The 25,370-nt window shown below is 37.5% G+C and overlaps 1 protein-coding gene across 3 annotated transcripts; it reads left to right on the top strand.

Moving 5' to 3' along the window:
* The first annotated feature begins 142 nt into the window (after positions 1-142).
* PRPF4B (pre-mRNA processing factor 4B) lies at positions 143-23,872 on the top strand. Of its 3 annotated transcripts, XR_007766029.1 has the most exons (16): positions 143-189; positions 4,098-5,291; positions 8,809-8,982; positions 9,251-9,406; positions 10,143-10,224; positions 11,790-12,000; positions 14,479-14,552; positions 15,980-16,070; positions 16,445-16,592; positions 17,824-17,961; positions 19,202-19,355; positions 20,298-20,412; positions 20,909-21,060; positions 21,538-21,624; positions 22,335-23,107; positions 23,621-23,666. XR_007766029.1 is itself a non-coding variant. In XM_050890799.1 (15 exons), the coding sequence occupies exons 1-15, from the start codon at positions 152-154 to the stop codon at positions 22,536-22,538; spliced, it is 3,018 nt and encodes a 1,005-aa protein (XP_050746756.1). In that variant the 5' UTR covers positions 143-151; the 3' UTR covers positions 22,539-23,872. The 3 variants fall into 3 exon arrangements, 2 of the variants coding, with proteins under 2 accessions (XP_050746756.1, XP_050746757.1); XM_050890799.1 differs by having other exon boundaries at positions 22,335-23,872; XM_050890800.1 differs by lacking the exon at positions 143-189 and adding an exon at positions 1,129-1,156 and having other exon boundaries at positions 22,335-23,666.
* Positions 23,873-25,370: the final 1,498 nt, after the last annotated feature.

Raw genomic sequence — 25,370 nt, forward strand, 5'->3', positions numbered from 1 at the left:
CCGCTCCCTGCCCAGGACGCGGGGTTCACTTCCGGCGGCCGGCTGCCCCCGCCTCAACCCGCCCTCCCCCCACTCCCCCGCGGCGCCTCCGTGCGCGTGCGCCGCGGCCCCGCGTCTCCCCAGCGGCAGCGAAGGAGTTTGGAAGTTCAAAATGGCCGCCGCGGCGGAGCCCGAGCTGCGAGCGCCCGAGTAAGAGACCGGCTGGGAGGCTCCTCGCGATGGCGCCTCGGGGAGGAGGGAGGCGGAGGGGAAGCGCGGGCGAGGGGAAGGGGGGAGGACGAGAAGCGGCCCGGGTGGCGGTGGCGAGGGAGGAGGAGGAGGAGGGAGATGGGGAAGGCGGCCGCGCCGGGGGAGAGGGGTTGCTATAGGAGCGGCTGGCCGGCCGCCCCGCCGCGAGGCGGCCCAGCGGGGCCGGGGCGCGGGAGCCGCCTCCCGCCGGCTGGGCACTGGGAAGGGGGGAGGGGGGGCGCAGGAGGCCGCGAGCCGGGCGCGCGCGAGCCGGCCCGCTGGGGCGGGGGGAGGGGAAGCGGAGCCGGGACCTGCGGGCGCGTGTCCTCAGTTCCGCGTGCGCCTTCCCGCCTCGGGGGGGGCTCCGGTGCTGCCCTCCCCGCTCCCGCTCCGGCACCTCCTGCCCCTCCCCGGGGAAGCGGGTTTGCTGGTGGGGGGGAGGGAGGGGAAGTGTGTGTGTGGGGGGGAGATCCTCTTCCTTCGCGTGGTGGCGAGGCCGTTGCCCTCCCGGGCCGGCCGGGTGCCCGGCGTCCCGCAGAGCTCGGGCATCCCTGAGGCGAAGCCGGGCCGGCGCTCCCCGGGATCCGCCCCCCACCCTGCGGACCGCGGATCTCTGTCCGAGCGGGGCGGGGGGGGAGCCGGGCCAGCGGGTGCCTCGGGGCTGCTCCTCCGCCTGCCGCCGAGCCGCTGCCCGCCCTGCGGCGAGCCCACCTCCCCTGAGTCCCGGGCGCTCTCGCGTTATAAAAAGTGCTTGTGCTGGTGGAAGCAAAAAGCGATTTGTTGCCGCCAGCCCCTCCTTCCAGCCCTCGAAATGACTGGCAACTCCCGGCTCCCGTTGGAAAGCGAAGATCGAGCTGCCGCCTCCCCGCCGGACCGGGGCTCCGGGGGTGCATTGTCCTGGCACCCCTGTTCGCGTCGTGAGATTTAGGTTTGTCGACGCTCACGAGCACGTGAACGCTTTCTACTCTGGAACTTTTGCCGAGAGTTGACAACCTAATGCTTACTTTATTGCTCCTCTTCACTATATAAATATTTTGGCCGTGTAAACTGCTTTATATTTTTTTTTTTTTGCCTTAAAAAGTTGCGATTTGAGGCTTGGTTTTTTGTTTGTTAATCGTGGGACTAGAAAACAGGTGAGGAAGAGCAGTGGATGTACATGTGAACCATGTAAAACACATGAGCACATGAAGAAGAGAGTTAAGTGTTGTATACAGAAACTTATCTAAGAGTAATAAGGTAAAAACTGATGATAGGAAGCCTGAATGTAGGAAAAGATGCGTGAAATCTCTTTGCAAATCTTCATGAGCTTTCTATCATTCTTCTCCTTGACTTCAAAAGTAAAAGTGGGGCTATAACAAGATCATGTCACAATTCCTCTCTATTTAAAGCCCTTAGCACCTAAACATGTAGATACCTATCTGCCTCATCACCTTCTGACATCTTCTTAAAAGGTTTCTCATCCATGTCATCACACCTCTGAAGCATTTAAATGAAGTAAAAGTTTATCCATGTTTTGATGGAATTACTTCAAATAAACAGATTCCTGTACGTGAAGAAACTCTGAAACATTTCATGGTTATTAATGAAGTTAATAGTAATTTTATAGTTGAGGTACAAACACAAAGAAAGCTGGCAGTTGTATTAGTAGTCTGTAGTGGCCTGAGATACTGCTGTGGTGATGTAGCTCATCTGGCACCTCTGCTACCACCTTGCTTTTACGGAATGTAAGGTGAGGTTATTACATAACATTAAAATACATAGGATAACAAAATAACTTCTTTACAGATTTCAGTGTTACTTTCTGCTATTAAAAGAAGAAAGACTTACCTGGAGCAGCTTGAACGGATGTGATTTTTGTTGTTCTGTAATACTTTTATAATGTGTTGAAGTACCATTAATGTGTTAATCGGGGACTTATACAGCATCCTGTATCCAACTAAAAGAAATCTTGAAAGATGCATAGTTCCCTTAAAATTCTCCTTGTGACATTTCTCTGCCCTTTAGCCAACTTACGTCACTGACATACTTGCTCTGGATTGCAAATCCAAGTTGAAAAAGTTTTACATTGAATACTTTTTCCTTCTTTTTCATGTCTTTTGTGCCAAAAGCAACATAGAGCAAACTCATTTTAAGGCAGTTTGACCTCTTTCTTTCTGATATTCTGTTGTCATAATGGTGTGGAGTGTCAGGAGGAAGCAATTAAGAAAAACACCCTTCCTTTTATACGCTTTGAGTAAGCAGAAGTAGTGGTAAAGATGTAAAAGAAAACACAGCATTCTGACTTAAGTCTCTGAATATTGCATATTTTTAACTCAAACAGTCAGTTCCCTTAGGAAGTTTCTCATTTCAGAGCACTAAAGTGTTAATAATTTTAGCAAATAATTTTAGTGTATGTTGCAGAAAAGTCTGGATTATTTACTAGTACTAGAATTTGCATTAACTCAAGCAGGAGAGAATCAGTAACTGTGTACTGTGTGAAGGTCCTGTCCTTAATTAGGAAGACACTAATCGAATTTATAGTGAAGTGCCATCCTTTAGGCCTGGCTTAGAATACCTCTGATAGATTTATTCTATTGGATCGTTGATCATATTCAGAAACAACTGTCGTATGAAACTAGTAGAGTTCGGAAGATTTCTCTGTACATCCCCCCACCACTCCTGACCATCATGTTTAGGGAATTTTTTTTCCAATGAATGAGGCTTGGGATACAGAAGGAGCTATATTTAAGTTATTAAAGTGTTAGCTAGTAAATTCCGAAACTGTAGTTTCGATGGGATGAGTTTGTAGAAAGGTGAACTCTGGCACCTGTAATATTTGGCAACAGATTTCAAAAGGCAAATGTCTGTCTTACCACTGACAGTGATTTAGTTGATGTTCTGAAGGAGGTCAGGAGGTGTTTGCTAAACAATGTAAAAAAAACCTATTGGTAAGCCAGTTTCAGTGTCTAAGGAAGATAATATAAGTGAATGCATAACATCAGGAATTAATTTTATAATTTTTGAAGTTACTAAGTGCACAGTTTAAATTGCTTGTTCCTGTGACTAGCTAGTTGAATTTTTTTTTTTTTTTAGAAGAAACACTGTACATTATTATTTTAATAACCTGCTGTAGAGTTATTTCCTGCTTTTTCGGCCAATGCCATTTTACAGTTCTAAAGATTACCACCTTTTTCTTGGGAAGCTGATAGTCTGCTGTATACTATCAGAAAGTTTTTCTGAAATTAGACTTCCTTAATTTATCCTGTTCCTCAGTAGTGTTCCTTGTATTGCATAAGTAATATAAATGCATGGTAAGAACAGTTCTTGATTTTTCTAACAGGTGTGTACACTTACAGAAAGAAATTGCAGTTAAGAGAATCAGTTGACTGCATGAGATTTTGCAAGATGGTTTCATTAGATGGTCAGCATCATCCCTTGAAATAAGTTTTGATCTTTGGAGCACAACTGTGTTCTGCCATTTGAAAATACTTTTAAAAGGCATAGCTTGGGTTAGGTATCGGAGTGGAGCAGCAAATAAGATAGATGACGGACTGACGGGATGCATAAATGTGCAGCACTGTTGTATACTATTAACAGATACTGTCAGTATTGAACCTAAAAGCATAAGCATTGATTTCACCCACATGTTTTGTTTTGTTAGTGCTTTTGCTGTATCTTCCTTCCGTAGTATTTCTTTTTGCAGTCATAGCTGTCTGTTCATAAGGAAGTGTATCTGCTATTATAACTTAGTTACATTAGTCGTATATTTTTAATTCTCCCAAAGGTAGGTAATTAAATGCGTTAGTTTCTATCATAAAAAAGACTGTCAACACAGGATTAAGGACTGCAGTGAGCTGATAGTACTGATCTGTAGCTTTTATTTTTTGCAGGGTTGAGGATGCTGATGCATCTGAGAGAAGTGTAAATGAAGAAAATGGGGAAGTATCAGAGGCAGACCAACCGCAGAACAAACACAGCCGACACAAAAAAAAGAAACACAAACACCGAAGTAAACACAAGAAGCATAAACATTCTTCAGAAGAAGATAAGGACAAAAAACATAAACACAGACACAAACATAAGAAACATAAACGGAAAGAGGTAGCTGATACCTCTGACAAAGAAGATGGACCAGCTAAAAGAACTAAAATTGATTTTTTAGCTCCTCTGGAAGACTTGGAGAAACAAAGAGCATTATTGAAAGCTGAACTTGAAAACGAATTAATGGAAGGAAAAGTCCAGTCTGGGATGGGATTAATATTACAAGGTTATGAGTCAGGATCTGAAGAAGAGGGGGAGATTAATGAAAAAGTGCGAAATGGAACAAGACCTACAGCTAAGTCAAACACTAAGGGGAAATTAGAACCTGTGGACAATAAAACTAGTTCCAAGAAAGGAAGTAAGAGTGAATCAAAAGAAAGGACTAGGCACAGATCTGACAAAAAGAAAGGCAAGGTAGGAGTTGATGGAATCAAAGAGAAGACAACTAGAAGCAAGTCAAAAGAGAGGAGGAAATCCAAAAGCCCTTATAAGAGAAGTAAGTCTCAAGATCAGACAAGGAAATCTAGGTCTCCAATGCTTAAAAGACGATCTCAGGAGAAAAACAGAAAGTCTAAATCTCCCCCAGAGGATAGAACTAAGGCTGATGATAAAAGTAAATCAAGAGATCGCAGAAAGTCTCCGGTTGTAAATGAAAACAAAAGCAGAGATCGTGGCAGAAAATCTAAATCTCCAACAGAACTAAGAAGCAAATCCAAAGATAGAAGATCACGGTCCAAAGATAGAAAACCTAGGAGATCAGAGACTGACAAAGAAAAAAAGCCAATTAAATCTCCTTCTAAAGATGCTTCTTCAGGGAAAGAAAACAGGTCCCCTAGACGACCTGGCCGTAGCCCAAAAGGAAGAAGCTTATCTCCCAAACAACGCGAAAAGTCAAGAAGAAGCAGATCCCCTCTCTTTAATGATCGTAGATCTAAACAGAGTAAATCCCCCTCTCGAACTCGGTCTCCAGTTAGAAGAGTGAGGAGTAGATCTGCAGAAAGGAAAAGAAGAGAATCAGAAAGGAGGCGTCTTTCTTCTCCCAGGTAACTTAAAGATGTCATGAACCATCACAAAAATGCATTACAGGATTAACTGTCTTCTAGTTTGGTGTTTATCTCTTTGTTTTATTCTGAAAATAGCTATTAAAAAGGGTAATGAGATTGTGCATTATATTATGAGCTTACTTTGTATGTATTCCGTTTTTTAAAAATACGCCCCCCAGCTGTCAGATGTGCAAATTCAGCTTTGGTTGTTAAAGTGCTGAGTTATTGGCTGCTCACACCATTACTGGGAATAAGTTTTGTAGCTCAGTTTCTCCTTTTTGTCACTCGGTTGGATTCAGAATTTGGCTTCTATTTTGTTTTTTAGTTAATAGTTCTGTTGCTTTCAGGAATTTCTGTGTAGTGAGAGTCCCCTCCACTCTTACATATCAGTGTTAGCTAAAAGTGGGTAATTAACCCCGTTCCCCCCACAAAAACACCCCTAATGATAGAGTCAGCCTGTGTGAATGTAAGCACATCTTTTATATCAAGATGTCCTTCTCACAGTAATTTTTTTCTTAAAAATATTTTGTATTTTTCATTTGCTAGAGGTATGGTAGTGTTGCTTCATTATGGGTCTGTTGTATATCATTACCGTATTTTGTATACACTTAAAGGAGAAAGATGGAGATCTTTTTAATGTATTTTTAGTCTTGGCTTTTTTTTGAAAAGACAATTTAGCCTATGAAAGCAGTTACCTTGAAATTTAATATAAACCATGAGACAATAATTACTAGCATCTCCTTCTCTGCAGCTGATAAGGCCTGGATGGTTAAGTTCCCAAGCAGAGAACAATATAAGTGTATGCATTTTTGGAAGTTAATTCATTAAATGTAAGAAGTTCAACAGGCAGAAGAGTTCATTACTTTTGGATAATGAATAATTTAAAACTTTTTATCATGGGGTTTAGCTCCACCCACTCCGAGAATTATGAACAAAGAAGTATGAATTTAAAACCGTGTATTGGAACCACAAAGATCTAGCTCAGTAAATAAGCGCCTAATAAATGTGAAAGTCTTTCTGCCTGCATCACTGAAGGTTACTCTGGCTTCGAGTGTGGGGTGTCTTCTACAGGCGCATTATCAGCTTATTTGTCTGTACTACTGCTTAGCAACACTGCAGGTGCTTTGGAGGATGGTCTCAGTGGTGTTAACCAGATAAGCAAGTATTGTAAATGTTAGCAGTTTATCTGACTGCTTTCTGGTGAATCAGGAATGTATCGGCACAACCTGACCTGGAGTACTGCGTTCAGCTCTGGGGCCCCCAACATAAGAAGGACATGGATCTGTTGGAGTGAGTCCAGAGGAGGGCCACGAAGATGATCAGAGGGCTGAAGCACCTCTCCTATGAAGACAGGCTGAGAGAGTTGGGGTTGTTCAGCCCGGAGAAGAGAAGGCTCTGGGGAGACCTTATGGCAGCCTTCCAGTACCTAAAGGGGGCCTACAAGAAAGCCGGAGAGGGACTTTTTACAAGGGCAGGCAGTGATAGGACAAGGGGTAATGGCTTTAAACTGAAAGAGGGTAGATTTAGATGAGATGTAAGGAAGAAATTCTTCACTGTGAGGGTGGTGAGGCACTGGAACAGGTTGCCCAGAGAGGCTGTGGATGCCCCCTCCCTGGAAGTGTTCAAGGCCAGGTTGGATGGGGCTTTGAGCAGCCTGGTCTAGTGGCAGGTGTCCCTGCCCATGGCAGCGGGGTTGGAACTAGATGATCTTTAAGGTCCCTTCCAACCCAAACCATTCTATGATTCTGTGGTAGTATTTGACTCTTCTTCTGTAGCATTTTGCGTCTTTGAGTTTTCATTTCTCATGACAGCTTGCATTGCAGCCAGTGTGGATTAGTTGTCTAGACGCTATTTCAAGTGATGCATGTGTCTAGAATTTTGCTATCAAATTCATACTTCTGTAACACCGTGGTGAGCAGCATGTGAGTGGGGGACTACTAAGAAATATTTCCTGCTGGAAGTGTTTGCAAATCAGTAGGAATACTCTTTGTTTGTGGGACATCCTGAACTAACTCCAGCTATGTTGGAGTTTCAACTACCTGTAACTACTCAGGCTGTCAGAGAATTTCAGGAGCTTTAATGAACAGTTTTAACCAAAAATTCCCAGTAATTTTATTTTTCATGTTTGTTTCCAGTGTTCTAATCATGTAAGATACTTCTCAGGTCTTTGACTGAAGTTACTCATTATGTGATGTTACTATGAATTCTTAATCAGCTTCTACTTTTTATCTCATACCTGTGATCCCTGAACTGATTTATCTTTTTTACGGATATTTTGATTGGGTTTTGGCAGTACAACCACTTTGTTAGCCAGGAAACCTGGAACTGTCAGTTCATCCTGTGACTTTTTGTGTAATATTGTTCACAAGAACATAACGTAAATTAAATGGGTAAAGGGATCAGTCTGCTCCAGCATTTGGGTCTACAGCAATTTCTTGTAGAAACTGCCAGTACTTCTGCATGTGCATAAATTTTCCTTCTGTTTCACTGTTTACTATTTTGCATCAGTTCTGTGTGCCTGGTCATTATACGTAGCTAAGGTAACTGAAGCTGATACAGCAGTCTCAAACAAAAAACCATTACAGGATGGGTGGAATTAATCTTTGGGACCCAAGAGATTTTGTTCATTGATGAGGTATAACATGTGAAATAAGTTGTCCCAATTTGATTTAAAACAAAAACAAGGGGGGGGGAGGGGGAGAAGTAGAGTAGCAACATTTTCTTTGAACAATGGTGTGGAAATGTTGTCCAAGAATTTCTGTTGCAGCCTCATTAGAATAGTTGTTAAATATTTTTAAGTTCTATCCTTTCCAATTTTTGATTGAAGTCTTGCTGTCGTGGAATACAATTAAGCTTTTCAATATAGTTGTCCCATCAACAGTTTTTTTCCTTGAATAATTGTGAATCTGTATAGACAAGAATGAACAAATTTTGAATAGTATATAGTGTCAAACTTGAATTATTTTTTAATTTGACAAGGGTTAGTTTACACGTTAATTAAGAATTTTAGTTTTCAGCTGCTGTATTAGAATGTGTGAAATGTTGAACCCATCCAGTTCTAGTGCCCAAATTGAAATAGACATTAAAGTCATTGCTGTGGAGTAGCATGGTCCTAAATTTCAACACTCTGTTGTAAAGTTGCTGAGAAAATTCTCAAAAATTAGTTTTTGGGTTTCATTTATTGTTTAAATACTGTTTCTGATAAACATGAAAACAGGCCACTATTTATGTAAGACCTAAACGCAAGCTTTGTTTTAAAACCTCTTAGCTTTGTGGTAGTAATTAACCAGCTCTGTTCCCAGAGATGTCCTGAACTGGACCTAAGTATAGGCACATATTTCCCAGGGTGGGGAGACACACACAGGAGGGGCAGCATACTTATCCATCCATCCCTCAGAAGCCCGTCTGGTGGTCCCTCACCTGCAGTAAGATTTTAAAGGGAACTTTTAGAGAGAACTGTGATTTTTGTTTTCAGCTTGCTCCTGATTTTACTACCATTCTCTTCCTCTATTTTAAGAACACGGACCAGAGATGATCTTTTGTCTAGACGTGAAAGATCAAAAGATGTTAGCCCACCCAGTAGATGGTCCCCATCCAGAAGAAGGTCTCGGTCCCCCATTAGAAGGAGGTCTCGTTCACCCCTTCGACGTAGCCGATCTCCAAGAAGGCGGAGTAGGTCTCCTCGGAGGAGGTAAAGACACACTGCATTTTTTAATGTATTTTGTAAAATCTTACTAAAAGAGTAAAGATTGCTATCTTATGTGTAAAAAGATGATGCATTTTTTTGTCCACATTTATATATGCTAGCATAGTTGCATTCATATTGTCCTCCATGAATTCATTTGTTTTATTACTTGGAGTCATTATGTATCTTTATGTTTTATGAGTAGATTTTCCTCCTTTTCTTCAAAAAACCAAACCAAAACCCCCAAAACCCAAACCCCTCTTATTGTTACCAGGGATAGAGGCCGAAGAAGTAGATCTCGCCTTCGAAGGAGGTCCAGGTCACGTGGTGGCCATAGACGTAGGAGCAGAAGCAAAGTTAAAGAAGACAAATTTAAAGGTAGTCTTTCTGAGGGTATGAAAGCTGAACAGGAGTCTTCATCAGATGAAAAGTAAGAATTAATTTCTAACTTTTGCTGATTATCTAAAAATACAGATCCACTGATACTGAGAATGAATGGACATTTATCTTCATGGTGTAGTTGTTGGGTTGTCACCTAAAACCTTAATCATGTTTTACTACTTGTGATCTTGTCAAATTATTGTTGGGATGATCTGAAAAACTTCGGAGTATGCAAGAAATATCAAGACCTGTTGGCTAGTGGGTAGACCTGAGGGGATGCTATGTTGTTAGGTTTCTAAATTCAACTTGATCAGTATCTTGTGAAAATATTGGTCTGTTTCCTCAAGCTTATTGCTTGAGAAAAACTGTAATAGCTGAAAGGATTAACTGCTATCTGCAAATTGTTTTTATATTTGCTAAATGTCTACTTAATCCAATTGCACAAGAGTATGCATTCTTAATCAAATTATTAAGGAAGAATGATGCTGGAATGAAATGAACAAGGGGTTTTTTGGTTTTTTTCTCTTTAAAAACAGTTACTGTTAATTGTTTGCAGTTAAAATGAAATACACAAAGTCCCAGTGAGATATCAAAAGATAAATTTTCTCTGTAAGGAGATGTAAGTATACACACAGGGATTTAATACACCTTTGCTTTCTGAGTCAGTTGAACAGCTATTGTTTAATATATTGTGTGCTTTCTATGCCAAAGAACTGCATTTGGTAAAATTCAGTAGATAATCTTACATTTATGATGTTACATAAAAAATAATTATATTTTTATAGTCTTGAAGACTTTGATTTGGAAGAAGAGGATGAAGAAGCAGAGATAAGACAAAGAAGATTACAGAGGCAAGCAATTGTTCAGGTACATGGTTATATTATGTGGGTTACAGAAACTAATTTTATGTTTTTAGTGTAAAATGTTGTGATAAAGGAAGGTTCTTAGCCTGTTACTACATTATTATAGTAATCACTATTACTGTATTTTTTCCAATTTATTTATTGTAAATGTTAGTCTCAGTTAAACTTCATGCTTCTGTTGCAACAGCATTGCTTTTAAGACTGAAGTAACTCTTCTGTGAGTAATTTTTGTGCTACAGCTAAACGTTCTCTGACAGCCCTAAGACATGTTAAAAATGTTTTTCAATTACCTTAACCTGTAGGTTTTCTTTGTAGCTGTATCATTGATATCATAATGTCAATATAGCATTAAGTTACATATCAATTAACCTAACTGGTCAGTTTTCAAGTAGAAATTGTCCTTGTCCATTTCCAAAACTTCATAAAGCCACTGACATGGGTTCCCCCTTCATGAACGTAGATAATGTATCCAGTTACACGTGTGAGTTCCGATGAACTTCTTACTCCTGGTAAGAAGGTTAACAGTAGTGAGAGGTACTATGTGATTGAGACCCTGAAAGGGAGCTGTGGCCAAAGGAGATGTAATTCTACAGCACAAGTTGGGTATCTTTTTCTAAAGTTGGGATTTGGCACACAGTTAGAACATGTAAGCAAAATGCTGTAGCATATTTACTTAATATTTAGTTATAAAAACACCGGTTATAATGTGCTACTTAGCACTAAAAATACTGTTCATCATTTGACTTCTATGCAAAGCCCATATTAAAATCCTTCAGAACTGTGACTGAGCAAAACCATATAAAGTAAATTATTTTTGAAGGTCGGTTACACCTGTTGTTGGTCCGTGCAGGAAGCAAATTCCAGAGCTTCATTCCCTAAATGGGAAACCTCTGCTTGTATTATTGAATAGTTCGACCTTGATAACTGAGTGGTATCAGCATTTATTCATTTTGATTTTTACCTTTTGGGAGAGGAAGTGACATTTGTATAATTTCATACTACTTAGGTTAAAAAAAAATTGTAAATGTGTTGTCTTGAACTTTTTTAATGCATCTGAAATTTTTCAACAAGAATGAATGAATGAACAGGATTTCCAATTCAAATAAAAAACCTGAATCTAAAAACTACTTTTCTGTACCATAACACTAATAAAAATGGGAAAGATTCTAGGATGTAAGATACAAAATAATTAATTTTTCCTTAAAGACTTTATTTCAATACTTGTGTGCCAGAATGGTTTAGTAATAAATCTATTGCTACTGACATTTTGTCACGCACAACAAAATAGTTCATCTTCAATAAAAATCACTTTTTACAGAAATGTAAAAACCTAAAGGGGACACATGAATTTTTCAGTCTTATTTTATGGTCTGGGCTGTGGTGCATTGTGGCAAAATGAGTTTTCAAAAGCGGTATCCCATTCTGCAAATAATCTGTTGCCTTTAGAGATGTAGGTGATTATGAAAGCAAAGATTAAGGTTTAGCACAAACCATTGAAAGGGTGAGTATAAAAATGTTTAAACTGTGATAAGCTGTGATGGTGAGATTAATAATTAAATTTCTTTTTAGAAATACAAAGGCCAGACAGAAGACAGTAATATATCTGTACCATCTGAACCAAGCAGTCCTCAAAGTAGTACGCGTAGTCGCTCAAATTCGCCAGATGACATCCTAGAAAGAGTAGCTGCTGATGTTAAGGAGTATGAACGGGAAAATGTGGACACATTTGAGGCCTCAGTAAAAGCCAAGCACAACCTCATGACAGTTGAACAGAACAACGGTAAGAATCTGAAATCTCACTGTATAATGCAATTTATGAAAGCTCAGACATTTTGCTTAGTTTCCTTATACACTTCCAGACTTGGAAGTAGATTGACTTTTTGGACAGAATTTGAGAATGTTTCCACAAATATTATGGTACGTAAAACATAACATGAAAATAAAGCTTGCTTGTTAAGGAGGATGATATGAATGGAACATGTTCTCTCTATTTCCAATAACTCTTAACACAATTCATGCTATACGTTTGGAAGAGCAAATAACGATGTCTGTCTTTATAAACAAGAATCACCCTTTTTAACTTCCAAATTTTTGTTCTCCCTTAGGCGTGTTGTTTTCTTAGAAGTTTAATATAGTCCTAGTCTTTATTTTGGGGTGGGTTGGAAACCATGCCCCTTTTGTCCCTTTTTCTGGTCGCAGCCACTGTGTCAGAAGAATATAGGTGGGTCTGTAGTCATTTAGAATGATGAAGGCTTTTGAGAGTCATTGCTAGTAAGTGCATTTTGGCGGCATAACTTCTTGCTGAAGAAATGGCTGTTTCCTCCTCTTCCTCCCTGCACATAATCTGTTGTACAGTAATATTGAAATGAAATACATCTTGATATAAAACCTGCATTGTGCCTGCTGTGGCAAAAGGAACACAGAGCATCTTCCAATGCACCCTGTAATATTGAAAATTTGCCTTTTTTTTTCGTTTTTTGGCTTTTGAAAGTGGATTACTGTACATGTTCCAAGTAGTTGAAGGTGTGTCTAGTTGCTGTGTGGTCATACTTGAGCTAGTTTTAACTACTTCAGTTTCTCTTTACAGTTTAATTGCAACAGCATGCTGTCTAACAAGGGCTGTGAAACCTGCCCAACCCCTCAGGAAATAGTTGGACAGCTAGTTTGTATTTCATGTCATGTGCTAGATGTATCCTCGGGGGCTAAATATGCGATCTTCTAGTGGATGCTTCTCTTTGAAGTGATAAAGCTGCATCTCTTTGGGACTGGTGTACTGCTCTGTAGTTTGTCCTGGTGTTCCCTTGAGCAGTATGTTTTCAGGTAGTTCTTTCCACCTACATTGCAGGAGAGCAATCTTATGCACTTTTCCTTTATTTGCATACCACAAGTTTAGACTTAGTCTTCTTACGTGTAACAGACAATATCTTTTTCCTTTTTTGTCGAAGCATGTACTGCTTTCTAATTTTGTCCACTAAAGTATATGAAAATATAACTGTTAACTACATAGACATTTTTAAGATATGAAAAAGGTTTGTTTTTAAAAACAGATCAGTTACACTCAAATCTGGGAGTTTTCATATATTGGTAGGATTCTGGGTTGGAGGTGGCTATAAAAACAGATGGAAGCAGTGAATCATCTTTCTTTGTAAGAGCCATTTTTTATTTATATCCTGACCTCATGTAGAGCCAGGATAGTAAGTTGCTAAGGAACTAGTTAATAACTCCTTGTAGCCCAGTGCAAGTGTGAGTAACTAGAACTAAAAAGAAAATTTGAGGAAGTTGCTGGGTCTATATCTTGAAACAATGGTGTAACCTGTGTCCCCATAGTGTCAGGTGACAGGTCTGTACCTTGAAACAACAGTGTAGGCATGATGGGTGAGATTTTTTGATGCTGTCAGAAGATTTCAGTCTAGTTATTTTGTATGAAAGTGTTTGGCTATATGCATCATGAGACCTGAAGCATCTGAGGTCAACTGTTTATTTTTCTCCATTGCTTAATACCCTAAAGGGAGTGTTTGTGATTTACCGTGGTCATGAAGGGATGCTACCATAATGTGTGTTATGAAATAGTTTGAAGTTTACTTGCTTTCACTAATGTGTACTTAATTTGTATTTCTTTGCTTTTATCTTATCAACAAAGTAAAATGTCTTTGGGTCTTTAAAGATGATTAAAAGGTGAGAAAGGGATAATCTTGCCCACATTAAAAATGTTTCTCTGGAACGTAATAGTTAACATTGTCTTTGACTAAAAGCTACATACAAGGTCCTTTTTGACAGGGTTGAAAACATTTTCCAAAGAAACAACTTCTGGGCATTACAACTTTGGTTTTTAGTAAAATACCGTGTGATTAGCAGAAAAGCCTGAACTTCTATATTGGAAAATATGTCTGTATTTTTATATATATACACACAGTCATTTTATATTTCCTTTTATACTTACCTATATATAGTCATTATCTGTAGGGATCATGTAAGCACATACTTGTTTCTTTCTGCTGCGTGAATTATTTGAAAGCTATTATACTTAATTTTTCAAGGAGGTATAAATTTTTGGGTGCTTTGAAGAACTTAACCAATCTGAGTTTTGTATTTCTAGAATGTAAAATGGTATTTGCTAGAAACATTAGTAGAGCTACCTGTTTGCCAACATACTGGCCTTAGATTATATTGTAAGGATACCAAGTCACAAATTATACTGGTAACAGAGTTATTAGTTTGTCGTCTTTTTCATGTTGAGTAATCTAAATTTCATTTTAAGGTTCAGCTCAGAAGAAACTGCTAGCTCCTGATATGTTCACCGAATCAGATGATATGTTCGCTGCATACTTTGATGTAGGTAATTCTTGAAGATGAAATGTGCGATTTTTTTTTTTGCTTGATTTTTGTTAGAGAGTTACTATCACTTGAGGTTTGTGGGAACTTTGATTTGTAAAAGTATGTGTAACTGAGTGGATAGTATGTTCTGAATCCTTTGATCAGCCAAGGCAGACAAAGTAGTTCTTAATTAGTATTTCAGTGAAAGAAAACCTGCTGAAAGTAGTGGGAGTTTTACCAGAGTAAGCAATTGGGGAATTCACCTGCTGTTTGAATAGGACCTATAACGGCACACGGTAACAAACTTGTAAGTAAGTTAAGCTTTATGTTAATGTTACCATGCTGCACTGTTCTAAATATGTGCTTTTTTCAGAGGTTGATGTATGGTTAATTAAAAAGTGTCTGTGTAAGATATTTTAATTTGCTAATGATGCTGTGTTGGAGTAATGTGGTGGTGGTGGTTTGTTTGGTGGGTTGGGGTTTTTTGGGATAAAGAGACACATTTCCTCTTTTTACTTTTGTACTATTCCAGCAGCTTTTCTTTAAATGTGCTGAAGTGGCCTGCAAATATTGGCAGTCCAGTGACTGGTTTTGAGACTTTACTTGCCATTCTCTCTAAATGGACCTCATTGTTGCTGATGCACAACACCGAGAAATAAGTCAAGACAACAGCTTTCTTCTTAACTTAGAAATTCTCCAGTTAATTTTGGTTTATGGCAGATATAATCTGTTAGCTATGACAGAAGCATTGGTGACAAAAGGCTGCCATGATGTCACTCTAGTAACACTGGTAATAATAACATAAAAACGATCAAAACCCCTTTGACCCCTCTGAAAAAGATAAATGCTGGGGGGGGCAGGCGTTTGTAAACATTTGAAAGTTACAAGTAGGGATTTTTATGGCTTGTAAATGAGCAGTTCCCCCTTCCAGAAACTGTTGTTCAATTGAAGATATTCTTTACTGCTCATAGATTTGAATTTGTGATAATATGTTGCCAAGTCTGTTAAGAGATGTTAACAACAATTGTAGTAATTTTATGTTCATAAGTATAATAGTATGAAATCTGTGAAGTGGCATTGAATGAACAGAAATTCAAGGCTTAAACAGTCAGATTTTCCTTGCAAATTGCTGAACTTTTTTACTACAAACATACTGTAAGTAAAAAGTCTTATTGAGATGGTCCAAAGTGTGCATTCTAACATGACTTGTATAAACTCCTTGTGGGTATTAATTGAAACTTTGCCCATTTATGTTTAATAATATTGGTTGATCTGGTATGTAAATAGCATTTTGTGTTCAGTAGTTTCTCTCCCCTACAAGATAAGTGGGTTTGTACAGTGGAGAGGAACAGTGTTTCAGTAGGAAAAAAGGGCTTTTGGTAAGTAAACATCAAGGAAAAACATAGAGCACACAAGCAAAGCTGTTACTTTTCTTTTTATTTCAGAGTGCTCGTCTAAGGGCTGCTGGGTTTGGAAAAGACTTCAAAGAAAACCCCAATCTCAGGGATAACTGGACTGATGCAGAAGGCTATTACCGTAAGTTGTATTTGTTGATTTGCAAGGATAGCTAGAATGAGGGTGCTGAATGGAAAAGATCCTCATGTAGAAGTACTGAAATGTTATTCTAATGTAAATGTACCACGGTGCCCTCACTGAGTGTGTAATGTAATGGATGAAATGAGCATGCAGGTTTTAACCTCAGTTATAAAAAGACTGCAGACTTAGAGAATCACAGTTTGTTCCCCATAATTTCCACAAAGCTAGGTGATATAAAACATTGTACACTATGAAATTAAGTGATTATACCATTTATCCTGTTTTTCTGAATTATACAGAATGGTTTCTTTTTCATAAAAAGCTTCATTATGTATGTCACTCATAACTTTAAATTGCTTGATTTTATCCTTCAGGTGTTAATATAGGTGAAGTTCTAGATAAACGTTACAATGTCTATGGTTACACTGGTCAGGGAGTCTTCAGTAACGTAGTGCGAGCCAGGGACATGGCAAGAGCAAACCAAGAAGTAGCGGTTAAAATCATCAGGAACAATGAACTTATGTAAGTAATGTTTTTGTTTAATAATAATAAAGCATATGTAACAGTTGGAAGATTTTCATGATGTGATTTGAATCTCCCTTTGTTTCAAGTGAAGTAACAGATTACAGCTGTGATTCCTGCCTTTTCTGCTAATATGAGCCAGATAATGGGAAGCGCTTGAGGACTATGTATCCACACTTCTTTACAGCTATCAGAGGAGAAGGGTACTTACATTTTCATCAGGCACTTTCTCATTTGCAAAACTGCAGGGAACAGTGGTAGCAAGAAACAAGGTTACAGTTAATTATGAGGCCTGCCCAGCCCTAAAATTTTTGAGATGGGAGTCATGGACTGTAAAAATTTTGTTTTGATGGACCAAATCAATTTGGCAGGCTATGGGTTGGATCCTAATTGATAATCTGCAACTTAGAAAAAGACCTCCGTACATTGTTTTTGTATATTCTCTTATATGTTTGCATGTCTATAAGTTACATAAAAAGGGATGAGACTCTCCCTGTTGAAATAAGAAAAAATTTGAGGTCTTTCAGAATGAGTGAACATTAACAAGTATGATCTGTTAAACTGCGTTATGTGAGGACTTGTCTATAATATTCATTTTCAGTATCTGCTGCAGTATTTTTACAGTCATGTATTATGTCCTCTTCCATTAAAGACAACTTAAATGAAAATCTTTTCCATGCATTTTACCTTGGAAGTTTTAAAAGTTGTCTTGCTGTGTAACTGGATTATTTTGAGTTATATGAATAGGTATCTAGAAAAGTTTAAAAAAAAAAAGGGGGGGGGTAAGCTATTTCAGCTTGGTATGTTGTATAGATAATCAGTTTGGGTGTCTACTTGACTCTAGTCAGTTTAGCTTAAAACTTTTTTAAATAATTTACGTGGTTAAGTACTTTTTTTTAAAAAAGTAAACTTCTCGAGTGCTGTTTGAAACTAAAGTGTCGTATTACAGGAGGAAATCTAATTTTAGCTTTACGTGCAACTGGGAGGGAGAAGGAAAGGATAAGCAGGTTACAAAGGCACAGTGAAGATCAAAGAATTAAATAAATTTACCCAATGTGTAAGCACTGACAGCAAACCACTGTTGTGATTTTTTTAAGCCATGGTTCATTAAGTAGTGACAAGACACTTCTAATTTCTGGATAATTATAATCGTGCAAGTGAATGTCTAGACTTTAAAAAAGTATTAGAATTTCACTGATTTTGTTTTATAATCGTATTTCTTTGTTTTCAGGCAAAAAACTGGCCTAAAAGAACTGGAATTTTTGAAGAAGCTCAATGATGCAGATCCTGATGACAAGTTTCATTGTCTACGGTTGTTCAGACATTTCTACCACAAACAACATCTCTGTCTGGTATTTGAGCCACTCAGGTAAGATGACAAATGTTTGGGGTTCTCTGTAAAAAGTAAAATACTATTGCATGATCTTTACCTTTCTGGTTTTGGCTATTGTTTTGATACATTGTTCTATTGCCAAGATTCAAGAATGCAAGCAACTTTTAAAAAAAAAAAATATATATCTGGAGGCACAAATCCACAGACTACTGAACTGTTTCTGATTTACTTAAAGTATCATTGTGAACTGTCTGCCTGGACAATATCTGAGACAAAATAATGTATTATTAAAGATGGTTCATCTCACCAGTGCTGCTCTTAATGATTTTTTTTTTTGTGTGTGTGTGTTGTGTGTGTCGCAATATTTTTATTAGTTTTCGTAATTCTTTATTTTAAGTGTTTGGATTAAGAATGCATTCCCAGAGAGGTTCAGCAAATGCTGTATATTCTGTGAAGAGTACATACATAACAACAGTCTAAGGAATAAAATTGTTACAGTGGTTTCTTTGCACGCTCACTTTTTCTTTAAATAGTTAAGCTGTTTTGACAGGTTAATTGTAGACACTGTTCTGTGATAGATCTGGATATATTAATTGCCTTAATTCCCATTCCTGCTTAGAGACATCAGTTGTTCATATCCTAAGTTTTCTGTGTATGTAATATTTTAATTTTTGCCATATTTGAGGTGAAGATAAGTTATACGCTGAAGCAATGCAAATTTTATGAAATTACAATTATATTTTCATTAATAAGCCATACAACAAATTATTTTCTTGTGCTGCACTATCTCTTTGTAACACACTTGTACATTATTTATATCCAATGATGTTTTTGTCCTGGAATTGTCGTCTTTTTATCTGCTGTTTAAGTCACAAAAAAATCGCCTCCTCAACTTGTATCTTTTTGTGTACTTCCTTTTTTATTTATTTCTGAGGAAAACGAGTACAAAGGCTTTACAGTTGTTAAGAAAATGCTGTTCATGTGCAAATAAATCCTCTCAAATTAACGTTGATTAAAAATGTGTTCTGAACTAAGTAAGTCCAGTCTAGTAAGTAATGACACAGTATAGGATAGATCTGATTGACCAGCATTTTTGTTTCATTGCTGTAGCTAACAGAGCGGTATGTATGTATGTTAAGTTGAATGCTGCTTTTCTCCAAAAATGTCTAAAGCTAACTGGTTTGTTCAAGTTTGTCTTACAGTTTAGGAGGCCGCTATGTTTTTCTTTGTTAAGCTCTTTTCTATTCTTTCTCTCTCCCTTTCTTTCTTTTAATAGTATGAATTTACGAGAGGTGTTGAAGAAGTACGGGAAAGATGTTGGACTCCATATTAAAGCTGTGCGTTCCTACAGCCAGCAGTTGTTCCTGGCTTTAAAACTTCTTAAAAGATGCAATATCCTACATGCAGATATTAAACCAGATAATATTTTGGTAAGTAATAAATAATTGAAACTTATTTTGCACAGTCTGTAGTGTAGAATTAAGTATCTGAAATTAATATCATTCTGTTAATTTAGATGAAGTCAAAATTCACTTTAACTGAAAATGTTAAGAGTTCACGTTTTGATATAAAATGCTATCGTGGTATAAATAGTAAGAAATATAATACAGCATCTAAATAAAATCTTTTATTTAGTACAGTCTTCTCAAACAAACCTGCATACAATTCTGTCTTTATAGAAAGCAGATCTTCCAAAGAAAGACAGTATCCTTAGGAGAAATCTTGGGACTTTTTCCATCAATAGTTGAAAAATGTTCTTGCTTTCTGCAAAATGGAAGTAGGTTGTTTGAGTGTGGATGGAGATTTTGTTTATGTGAATGAGATAAGGGGAAAAGTCCTTAACGCCTTTTTTCTCTTCTGTTTCCATTAAAGTTTCCATTAAACATTCTGGTTAGCAGGTGTGAGCGCTACATCAGAGAATCAACACGTTTCTTGTGTCATGCTGTGACAAACTAGATTTTTATTTATTTACAATGTTTCTTCTTGAATCACAGCATAAAATGTACTATGTAAGCATGAATGTGATTATGTGTTTTATGATGGTATCTGCATAGTAGAGTTGAAGTCTAAAATAACAATTTCAGTATCTGAATGAAATCAGGTCCACCAAGATATTTTGGTAAGGGAAAAGTACACAAAACTGACCTTTTTTGTATTTTGTAGGAACTGAAGACATTAACTGTCACTTTCAATTTAAGAAAGTTTTACAATTTCCTTAGAATACAGAGAGGAAGGATTGAAATATGTGAAGAACTTCCAATTTAAAGGCTGAATGTTTTTCTTCTCTGACTTAAATGTATTGTCACTTTCACAGTGCTATTGGCAATTCTGTCTGCAAATAGTGCTAACGGATATTTATGTTTAACTTTCAGGTGAATGAGTCTAAAACGATATTAAAGCTTTGCGATTTTGGATCAGCTTCGCATGTTGCAGATAATGACATCACACCGTATCTAGTTAGTAGATTTTATCGAGCTCCAGAAATTAGTAAGTACATTTGGATTGGCTACATGTATCATAAGCAGTAGCAGGATATACCAGTACTAGCAAATGAGAATTTGACTTGAATTTACTCTCTGTTTGGTCTTAGCAAAACATCACTCTGGAAATATGATGGCAGTCAAAAATTCAGACTTTGAAAGCATGCTTGTGTGACTCTTTGTGTATGTTGGTGGTCAGCTCAGTGAGAACAGGGAGAAGTCATTCTGATTGGTTATAGTTATGTTTTAATTTAGAGGTATTGTTCTGACTTGTTTTTTACTAACTTAATTCATGCTGATTAGTTTGGGTGTTAGGTAAAAACCTCCCTTTCTAAAATAGGCATACTGTAAAAGGTTTGCATCCTTTTATGGCGACCACTTATACCTATGAGGAGGAGCACCAATATAGTTTACAAATCAGAATTTTTTCATCTGTCTGGTTTTGTGATATTATATCGTTTAAGGCTGCCTTTATGGAATTAACTGGAATTGCTCTGTTTCAGTTATAGGAAAAATCTATGACTATGGTATAGATATGTGGTCTGTAGGCTGCACATTATATGAACTTTATACAGGAAAAATACTATTTCCTGGCAAAACCAATAACCATATGTTGAAACTAGCCATGGATCTCAAAGGAAAGATGCCAAACAAGGTAAGAAAAATAAGTATATGATTTTTAATTAATATCTGAAACTGCCATAATGAACAGTAGAACATACTTTCTTTTTTCTCCCTGAATTCTGTTTCTTATCGTATACATCTTCTCTTAACAGCAAGTAAATATCAGACATCGCTCTGACTGTATAATTTATATTGACTTAAAATCTTACGAAGTGAAAGTATACAGCTTCTTTTTCATAGACTAAGTATAAAGTGAAAGCAGAAATCTTCTAAGCACTGACCTGAAAAAAAATACGTAAGTCAATGGAAGATACTGTGTCCTTTTTCAACTGGTTTGAACTGTATTTTTTTTATTCAATCTAGACATTTCCTACTGTCCTTTTGATATATTTTTCATTGGTATTAAATTATTCATGTTGCAATAAGTTAGTAGACATTGATGCTAATTGTGGAATTTGTAAGACACAGAGAACTTGTCTGAAACTCTTGCCTCTCCCTCGTTTTCCAGATGATTCGAAAAGGTGTGTTCAAAGATCAGCACTTTGATCAAAATCTCAACTTTATGTATATAGAAGTAGATAAAGTGACAGAAAGGGTAAGTCCTTCATGTGTCGACTAACCTATTACTTTTTCCAAGCTTTCCTACTATTATGGTCTTTCAAACGTATCTTGACATCTTAATTAAAAATAAGATTTTATAAACTATTAGAATGTCCTTTTGCAGCAGTATGGACAGGTTACATAGTTATAAACTGGCAACAGAGATTTTTTCCTACGATTTAGGACCGTGTTTAAGAGAAATCTTAAGTTTAATCTTGGTAGGCATACAGGGTGTCTCCACATAATCTATCCTTAAATTACTAATAAAAGAAATTCTGCCTTCATTTTAGAGAAGGCTGTCCAACTTCAGTATGATGTGCTTACGTTGGAGGAGGTCACTGTTACTTTCTGTATCATTTTAACATAGTATATTTATCAAGAATCACAGAATTAGTGGTCAGATACGGGAACTTTCCACGTGGAATTTTGATGTTCTCAGTTAACTGAGATGAACCTAACTGATGTTAGGTTCATGTATGCACCTGCTGTTGGCGAAAGATGCAGCCTGGCCTACCCCTGACAGCATTACTTCCACTCTTTTCCTTTGCCCGCATGAGGATTTCTGAGGCCATATGATGACGAAGGGCATATGCTGATCAGACATGAGAGAACCCTGCAGAAAAGTTGCTGCTGAAGCACTGTAAAAGGGATAGGGGTTTTGCGCATTACTTCTGTTCTACAAGGTTGCCATTTTTGTATTTGTAGGAGAAAGTTACTGTTATGAGCACCATTAATCCAACCAAGGACCTTTTAGCAGACTTGATTGGGTGCCAACGACTCCCTGAAGACCAGCGTAAAAAAGTACACCAGCTAAAGGACTTGTTGGACCAGATTCTAATGTTAGACCCAGCTAAACGGATTAGCATCAACCAGGCTCTGCAGCACGCCTTCATCCAGGAAAAAATTTAAACCAGATGAAGAAGTTCAAAGGGTTTGAGTAATTAAGATACAAAGACTGAAGAAATTTCACAGCAGTTATTAATGTATATAAACATAAATATTTCCCCTGCAAAGTTGAGGAAGAAATGATACATTTGAATTAACATCAAGGCTGATATTTCTTTTAGAAATGTTAGAGTAATTCTGTTTTGTGTCTTATGTGAAAATTTTCACTGTAGAACTGTTTTAATTGCCAAGACTGCACAGAAGTACAATGCTAATGTATATGGTTGCAGTTCGTATATATTATAAAAAGAAAAAAGCATCTGTTATAAAAAAAAAAAAAAAAAGAAAAAAAAAGAGCAGTAATACTGGGTGGTTGATTTGTTTTTAGCAGACTTGGCTTCATTTTTGTCTTTAAAAAATGGCCAGCATAAATGCTGTTTATATTCACATTTTCCTAGGTGTGTGTGTGCAGGCCACAGCAGCATGCCCTTGGTGTAGTCAGTGCCGAAGGGGGTCTGTTCCTTCTTGAGCCTGCCCGCAGGGATGGTCTCCTCTTTTAAAGCAGGTTGTGTACAACTTTCAGTACACTGAAGGTAAGCTAACCCATCAACATCACCGGTGTTTAAGCTGTTATTTTACTGGAACAACTGACAAATGAGAGACAATAGCATTGTGGCAGAATTCCCTGCATGTTTGATAAATGATCTTGTTTTATTTTCTGGCATTGCAACCGTGGCATAGTTACAACTTCTGTTCTGTTCATCACATTTACAACTTCGAGAGTGCGCACTTGATGGATAGAGCGCCTTCAGTGTACTGTTTCTTATTACTTTAATTTTTTTAATCAACTTGCTATAGACTTTGTATACATTTTGTTAAATACAGTTCACTATGACATAGAACCAATACTTACAGAAGAGTTTTCATTTAGTAATTACGTATGTTGGGATCTCATTCGAAAGACCTTATATCTAAAGGATAGATAGACAACATAATGAGATTTTTAACTATTTGTATGTCATTTTGAAAGTGTACTGCTTTATGCTAAAAGTGTTTCATTTGTTCATTGTTTTCATTATTTGTGATCATGTTGTCTTTCAATACAGGCATAAACCTTCCACTCTTGAACAAAGCAGCTGCTTTTTAAAAGCGGTAATTGCTTCTTTACCTTTTATTTCTTTTGTAAATGAAGCTTTTCTTTAAGAAATGTGACTTTAAAGTGTTGTCTCTTGCATAAAACAGTTGACACTTACTTATTGTAAAGTGAAGATTGTTCTGCTGCATGTAAAGTGGACCATGCAGATTTCTGTATGTTTTCAGTATGCATCATTAGATAATAAAGTCTTTTGTGAACAAGGCATTTGTAGCCATTTTTAAAAGAATCTGTCTTCAGTGATGGTAAATCAGGTAATTCGTAAGAACCACCCCTGCATTTCCTATTAATCATTTAATTAAAGGGATTATTAAACGTTATGGTCTTTGGGAGAGCTATAGGCTATGTTAATTAGATATATAATTGTCACTGCTTAAACAAAAACAAAGCAAAAAACCCTACAGATACTGTCTGTCTGCTTTCATTGTAATGAAATTATTCCTGTAGGACATGGGATTAAATTCAGGCTTTGACTAATGTTTGTGCTGTTTTTCTCACTTTTCCTTTTGATGGTGCTGAAAGAGAAAAAGGAAAGCGAGTCACAGGCCACTCAACGCCTACTCCATGGGTCTGATTTGCTGAGACACCAACTTCACCTTCCTAACAAGGTTATTTCTGACAGCATGTGTAGATAAACATTTAGCAACAAGTTAAAAGAGCTTGAAACATTTGAGTTGGTTATACAGGGTGAGGAAAACAGAATCAAACTTTTCAGGTCCATACTGCTGTTTTTAATGTTCTCTTTGACAATGTTAAGAAGTTCATCCTTTCATTTTTATTAATATATTCTGACAAGCTGTGAAAACCCCACTGGTTTCACGTACTTTATAATACTTCTTTGAACTAAGAAGGGTTTTTGTATCCATCTAGGTACATAATGGCAACAATCATGCACTCTTAGTGCACTCAAGAATGGAAAAATGACACAAAGCAGTCATTCTGCTGGTGGGGAATACCCCACCGAGGAGATGTAATGAACTAACTACGAAAACAAGCAGGAGATGGGTGGTTTTGTATGCCTATTTGGAACCTTCAACCTGTCTCTTCTCAATTTATATTGTAAAATTCTTAATGAAAAATAATCTCTCCTTATTTCCACATATTAAGGTATCTTGTTCATACAGGAAATAAAAAAAATAGCTTTCACATTTAATGAAATACTAGTTGCTTGCTAGTTAAATACAGAAAGTAACTTGCACTTTTACAACATAGGCAGCACTTCTGAGGGCAGTTTTACACAGATATAGTAATAGCTTATTCTTTCTGTTGCTTTGTACTTTATTCTTAAAATAGGAATATAAAACAATGAAATCAGTTGGTGATACAGAAACAAAGCAGTAGAAAAGATGCCCCTTAATGCCTACAGTACTGTTTTAAGCTATTCTGGAGAAGCATAAAGTTGCTCGTTTACTTGTTCTTTGTGTTGTAGGTGCAGCTCAAAAGAAGATGATGGCTACCAGAAGACATGAACAAAGGTTTCTGTCCTATAAAAGATATGAAAAATACTCTTCGTGTAGTTCTGTCTTAATCTTTTGGTTTCCAGCATTCCAATTTAGAATTGATTAACACTGCTGCAGTACTGATAATTCCTGAAACATACTTACTGTATTAAAATTTGTTACATAGATATGTGTTTCATTTCTGGTTGACGAGATTTTTTTTGTTGTGATGAAATGTAGGTAAAAAAACATTACTGTTTAAAT

Source organism: Gymnogyps californianus, chromosome 2, assembly GCF_018139145.2.
Source record: "Gymnogyps californianus isolate 813 chromosome 2, ASM1813914v2, whole genome shotgun sequence".
NCBI lineage: Eukaryota > Metazoa > Chordata > Aves > Accipitriformes > Cathartidae > Gymnogyps > Gymnogyps californianus.